Raw genomic sequence first — 6766 nt, forward strand, 5'->3', positions numbered from 1 at the left:
TCCCGGGTTCGATTCCAGTCAAGGGCATGTAGTTGGGTTGCAGGCACATCCCCAGTAGGAGATGTGCAGGAGGCAGCTAATCGATGTTTCTCTCTCATCAATGTTTCTGACTATCTCTCTCCCTTTCTCTCTGTAAAAAATCAATAAAATATATTTTAAAATATATATATATATGAAAAAAGATTTCCAACCCCAGAGGGAGACCATCAACAACCAACAAGTCCAGCTTCACTCAGCACATATTTCATGCACCCTCCTGTGCTGGTTACAGTGCAAACTCTGTTCTTATGGCACTCATGAGTGCAGAGGAAAGATTATTACGCATCTTGAAGGGGTAACACTTGGAGCGTCTCTAATGAGTGCCAAGCCTTGTGATATAGGCTAAAGTGAACTGGGAATTGTCCAGAGAAGAGGAGATGAAGTCTGCAATGGCAGGAATGGAGACATGATCCATTTGGTTTAAGACAGGGCTTCTCAACCTCGTCGGCACCACTGACATTTTGGGCCACATAATGCTCTGTAAGGGGGTCTGTCCCATGCACTGTAGGATGTTCAATGGCATTTCTGGCCTCCACCCACTCGATATCAGTGGCATCCCCCTTCCCAGTCTCGGCTCCAGATATTGTCAAAATTGCTTAGTTGAGAACCTCTGGTTTAAGGGTTGTCCAGAAAGACTCCGCTGGAGAAGTTAGGTCTGAGTTGGCCCGAAGGACATAAAATTTAGAGCCGTGGTACATTCCACTAAGCAGGACAATGTGACACAGAGATTAGGTGGGTGAGATGCCAGATGCATTATGGAACCATGGAAAAGTTGGGTCTTTAGAGCCAGATCACTGAGAGAACCCGATCACTGCTAGTCAGCCATGAAGGTTTCAACGGGATTCAGCTGTGAGTCATATCAGCATCCAATCACATGACGTAAGTCGTGGGAGGACTCAGCTGGCCAGAGAGCTCACAGGACGAGAAATCGCAGAGAAGTGGCCAGCCAGGAGGCCAATGAAGGAGTCGAGATATAGAAGAGCAGGTCCAACATGGTCCGAGGAGGAGGAGGAGGAGGAATTGTCTGAGAGGGACGTCACAAAGAAAAAAAACATCTAAAGTGGGGGGAACAGGGAGAAACTTCAAAGAAAGCATATACATGAGGAGAGTGTTCATGAGCTTACAAAACACTCCCACCAGTCTTTTCCTCAAGCCTCATGAGACGAAGGTCATCCCCAACTTCCAGATGAGGACACTGAGACTCAGAGAGATGAGGGTCACACCCTGGCGCAAGGCCACAGCCTTCCTCAGCTGCAGTGAGGTTCGAACCCAGCACTCTGGTTCTACTGCCCCAACGTGCCACTCATCAGTTAACATTGACCAGTACAAATTTATTGAGCACCTACTATGTTCTAGGCACTGGTCTAGGCATAAGGGATGCATCAGTGGAAGGGGGAAAAGAGCCAAATCTCTACAATTAAGGAGTTTGCAACCTATTAGGAGAAAGGCAGACAGTAAACAAAGGACCAAGTGTATATGAGATGCTACAATTTGTGTGGACAATAAGTGTTTGCACATGAGCACATATGTGTTTGTCGATGGGAAGACATGCAAGGAAGTGTCTGCTTCCAAGGAGCGCTGGAGGGCTGAGGGAAGGGGTGAAAGGGAGACTTATCGTAGTAGGCCCTTTTGTGCCTTCTGTCTGAGGCGCCTATCTTACCCATTTTTTTAAAATATATTTTATTAATTTTTTACAGAGAGGAAGGGAGAGGGATAGAGAGTTAGAAACATCGATCAGCTGCCCCCTGCACATCTCCCACTGGGGATGTGCCCGCAACCAAGGTACATGCCCTTGACCAGAATCGAACCTGGGACCCTTGAGTCCGTAAGCCGACGCTCTATCCACTGAGCCAAACCGGTCAGGGCATTTTTTTTAAATTAACTGTAAAAAGTTAATGGGGCATGTGTTAAAGCGTAGTCCAGGCAGAAGAGTTTGATGCAAGAGCATGAACCGTGTGTTGAGGAGACTGCAAGTAGCAGGAGGTGGGAAGAGGTCAGGAAGGTCAGAGGCCATGCAAGAGAGTCTGGGTTTTGACCTAAAGGCCCAGCAGCCCGTGAAGCACTGTACAGAGAGTGCTGTGACCTAAATGAACTGCAGAAAACTCACTTGGGCAAGTGAAGGGAGAAGCAGATGAAAGGGGGAGACGAGAGGTGAGGAGGTCAACGAGGAGGCTCAGGCACCATTCAGACCACGGTGATGAGGCCCAGGCTAAAATGGCACCGCTGAGATAGTGAGAGGGAGGAGTCCCAAAACATCTGGAAGGCAAGAAGGCGACTGATTTGGAGGAGAGGGGGGACTACGAGACAAGTGCCCAGAGGCATGGTGGTGGCTTCCACCGAGGGTGAGGAGAGCAGGAAGGTGAGCCATTTGGTGCCTGTGGGTCACTTGCAGGGAGATGTACCCTCGGCTGTTGGATTTGACAGTCTGGGATCCAGGAGACAAATCTACTCAAGAGATGTTGATTGGGAACCACCCGAGAGAAACGGTAGCTCGAAGCCATGAATACGGATGAGATGGTCCAGGGGAGGCAGGCAAAGTGGTTAAAAAGTAGAGCAGAACAAAGGCCTGAGAAACCAGTTAAGGAGGACCAGGGGCGGAGAAGGAAAGGAGGAGAGGTGTCACCATGTACCCGAGGAAAGAGAGTTTCACGGAGTTGGAGAGATCAACAGTGTCTATTACCACCAACAGAGCACAGACAAGAAAATGCTAAAAAGTGCCCATTTGGTCAGTTGTCCAGGAGGTCACTCTGAGGTTTTACACGGGCATGAGTGTGTGTGGACACGGGAGCCGGGGATGAAGGGTAGATAGCAGGATCGGATGGAAGCAGACCCCATGCCTCTCTTGGGACAGAAAACACCAGGGATGAGCTCTTATACCTCGTCCAAGGATGACACTTGTCATAAGCAGATGACACATTGGAGAAGAAGCCGACCAGGCAGGGTTCGCAGATGGTGTCAGAAACCCCTGTCGCTGGGAGGGAAAAGGGGGCATTCATCACACCATGGACTACCTGTCTGGCTCCCAGTCTTCCTGCTCTAAGCCCTCCTCCCCGGCGGAGAGTTCCGCCCTGCTGCAGCCCCTGGGAAGGCTTCTCCCACTGCCCTCCCAAGGCAGATGCCATGGCAGGAGCCGGAATGAGAAGGGTTCATTTCCTGCTCACTCTAGGAGGCATCCTGATATAGGCTGTAGTCTCCATTCCCTCCACTGCCCAGCCCCTTGCCTTTGGCCCAACTCCTCCCTCCTGCCTCTAGAGCCGATTCTCAGACAGGCCACTTACCGATCTCCTTGACCCCAAAGCCAGGGGGGCAAGAGCTGTGTGGGGCGCAGTTTTCACAGACCTCGTCGACACAGTGTCGGCCTTCGTCACACGTGCAAGTCGTGTCTGTTTTCAAAGTGCCTTTACTCTGGACCCGGAGTTTGAGGTCTGCGCAGAGATGAGCGGGAAGGATGGGAACACTTGCTGGGGACTCCCTGAGCCCCACTCCTCACACTTCCTGCTTTTTTTTTCTTAGACCCTCTTCCAAGTAGGGACAGCAGTCAAATTATTTAACAACCAGTATAGCCTAGACTCCAATCAATCCAAACAGACCCTGGCTTTTTATTTTTAATAAAAGGGAGGGGAGGGGGCGAGGGTTAATGGCTGCATTGTCAAGAGTGAGCTGGAAGCCCTTGCTGGTTTGGCTCAGTGCATAGAGCGTTGGCCTGCAGGCTGAAGGGTCCCGGGTTCAATTCTGGTAAAGGACACATGCCCAGGTTGCAGGCTCGATCCCCAGTAGGGTGAGTGCTGGAGGCAGCCAATCAATGATTCTCTCTCATCATTGATGTTTCTATCTCTCCCTTGCCCTTCCTCGCTGAAATCAATAAAAATATATTAATTTTAAAAAAAGAATGAGCTGGAATATCAGCCCCACTCCCAAGCACCGGTCCCCCGCAGCCCACACACTGGGGTCGCAGTATCTGTGCGGATGGCAGCGCCTCTCATTGCTCCAGGTCCCCAGGAATTCGCCTTCACTGCAAGGGACGCATTCCGTGTCGGTCACCGCCGTGCAGTCACTCACCAGTTTCTGTCCTGGAAAAAGCATCAGGAAATGAGGCAGCTCTGACCAACTCTGGGAGTCAGACATTTACCAAAAACTGAGCAGGCTGGGCTTTCGGGCAGAGGATTCAAAGGTGACAGTCTCAGAGCCTTCCAGCCTCCAGAGTCAGGTCAGGGGTAGGAAGGTGGGGAGCCAAGGAAGATATAGGAACCTCAGTCCTAGTAGTCACAGAGGGAACCCACAACATTCTGACAGCGGGGCAGGGCTGGGCAATCCCAGGGGCCATTTAAGACTCAGGGTTACAGATGACATATGGAGCCTGCATCTGCCAGCAAACCACGAGGGTTCCCACCGTGAGGCTGGAGGGAGGCGTCTCACCTGGCGGGCACAGATTACAGCACTGGCTTTCTGTGGGGTACTGTTTCTCACTGCATGCAGGTGGTTCTGGGTGGACCTAAAGACAGAATTGGGCGATTTGAGGGGATCTGGGAATCTCTGCTGTAGCCTCGTTGGCAGGAAGGTGAAAATCAGCCGGGAGAGGGGTTAGAGCTGAAGCGGAATTCCAAAGCAGAACAGTGGGGCCTGCCTACTAGCTGGCTTGGTTATTTTTAACTAAACTGCCAACTGATAGGATTGTAAAAGCACCCAGAGAATCGTGCTGGTCTTTTACAAAGCGATTGTGCTGGAACCTCACAATAGTCTCTGAGTTAAACAGATCTTCCTTTTGTCTGGACTCCTGACAGTTTCCTCTTCACAAAGATTCAAAAGCACGTGAGGACCCCAGGACCTCCCCTGGAGTCCAGAGACTGGCTGCTTCAGCTCGTCCTAGTCCTAGGTTGGGGCTATATTTAGCACCTGGCCTCTTCCTCCTATTATTCTTCTGCTCCCCACCCCTTTCCCTGTCCAAGCCTCATCGTGTTTTTCCCCTCTAAGCCCTCCCTCATAAAATGCCAGAACATTGTGAAGCTGGGAGGATAAAATCCAACACTTTCACTTTACAAATGGTCAGACTAGCCCAGCTCAGTGATTGAGCATTGACCTATGAACCAGGGGGTCACGGGTTCAATTCCTGTTCAGGGAACATGCCCAGGTTTCAGGCTTGATCCTTGATAGGGGGCATGCAGGAGGCAGCCGATGGATGATTCTCATTATTGATGTTTCTGTCTCTCTCTCTCTCTGAAATCACAGGGTTTCACAGTGATAGGATCTGAAAGAGAAGACAGGTCTCAGTACTCTCCCTCTCTCCATCAGCTTGGCTCTCACCCTCACTTTTACTACTTCCAGGTACGACGCATGCTATTAATTACTTCTCACTAAATTAAATACATTTCTTTTCCATGTAAACCTTATGTCATTGCCATGAGAACGTCTCATAAATAAAAGGTAAGCCTAAAAATAAAATTCAACAGCAACAAAACAACGTTATGAAACGCCAGCTGGTTGCTTTGCTTGCTGATGGCCTCTACCCCAGGCCTGCTCTTGACTTTTGTTTTAAAAGGAGGATTAGCAAGCACTTGAGAAGTATTAACTAACTATAGTCTAACTCCAGAGACTTCCTCCTTCAAAAAAAAATCAAAGGATTTAAAACAGAACTGCAAAGTGCATCACTGTTGTTTAGTTCTGTGTGCGTGTGCTCCCTACAATCATCCCACGCTTTGGGAACAGCCGGTGAAAAAGGCACAGGTTCGAGAGACAAGCAGCTTAAGGCTGTCTGTCTTTGCAGCACTTGACTTTGCAACACTTACTAGCTGTTTGCTTCTCTTCCTCTCAGTCTCCACATCTCTAAAATGGGAGTAATAACACCTACCCCACAGGTTAGGTTGTAAAGATGAGAACGAACATTTGTGTGTGGCCTGGCACCGTGTCTAGAACATAGTAGGTGCTCATTAAGTAGCAGTTTTGATTATCATACATATGTGAGTATCTGCTTGAATGTCCAGTGTCCTGGCTAAGTGGCTGGCTGTTCAGGATCCTGCCTAATGGGTGGCTCTCAGTCAGCCATTGCTTACGGGAAATGTGTCTTACCCCAAATGGGGAAGGAAACAGAAAAGGCGGCTGCCGCCATCATCACATCACAACACTGACCTGTGGGCAGGGAGAGCCCGTGAAGGTTCTCCCTGCCACACCGCGGACCTTCCCCCCGCATCCCACAGCCATGGAAGTCCTTTATGCCATTTTCAAACACATGAGCAATAGGGTTCCTCCTCTGAAAGCTGGCCCATCCCGTTCCCACTCCACAGCTCCAGTCCCTCTGATACCAAGGCTAGGAGGCTCTCACCACCTGAGAGACGGGCTCAGGGCCCAGGCAGGTGCAGGTTTATATCCAGGTTTATATCCTGGCTCTGAGAATTTGGGCAAGACATTCCTTCTCTCTGAGCCTGTTTCCTCGTCTGTATACTGGGGAGTTCAAAGAAACCAGACAGCGAACACATGGAAAGCGTTTTCCTCAGGGCCTGACACGCAGGAAGCTCGCGATAAGTAGCAGCTGCCATTGGAGTTGTCACAGCCCAGGTCTACCTGGAGCCAAAATTGGGAGTATGCTCCTGAGAAGCCCAAACCAGCTTCACGCCCTCCCCTGGCTCTGCCCCCTCTCCCTCCTACACCACCTTTCTTCCTTCCAGCTCCGCCCCGGGGAGGTGCTCCTCTCTCCCTGAAGTCCATTTTCCCTAAGAGCAGGAATAAGACAGGG

The 6766-nt window shown here is 50.3% G+C and overlaps 1 protein-coding gene across 4 annotated transcripts in view; it reads right to left on the reverse strand.

The window, feature by feature from the left end:
• The window catches only part of CD40 (CD40 molecule), a 12078-nt gene that overhangs the window by 4374 nt on the left and 938 nt on the right, over window positions 1–6766 (reverse strand). For all 4 annotated transcript variants that reach the window (XM_015570373.1, XM_006773534.2, XM_015570372.1 and 1 more), the window contains exons 2-5: window positions 4456–4531; window positions 3984–4109; window positions 3318–3464; window positions 2917–3010 (exon numbers count right to left, since the gene is read on the reverse strand). In XM_015570373.1, the coding sequence (XP_015425859.1) occupies window positions 2917–3010; window positions 3318–3464; window positions 3984–4109; window positions 4456–4531 (443 nt within the window). The remainder of the gene's footprint in view (window positions 1–2916; window positions 3011–3317; window positions 3465–3983; window positions 4110–4455; window positions 4532–6766) is intronic.

Source organism: Myotis davidii, unplaced genomic scaffold, assembly GCF_000327345.1.
Source record: "Myotis davidii unplaced genomic scaffold, ASM32734v1 scaffold827, whole genome shotgun sequence".
In the NCBI taxonomy this organism is placed as follows: Eukaryota; Metazoa; Chordata; class Mammalia; order Chiroptera; family Vespertilionidae; genus Myotis; species Myotis davidii.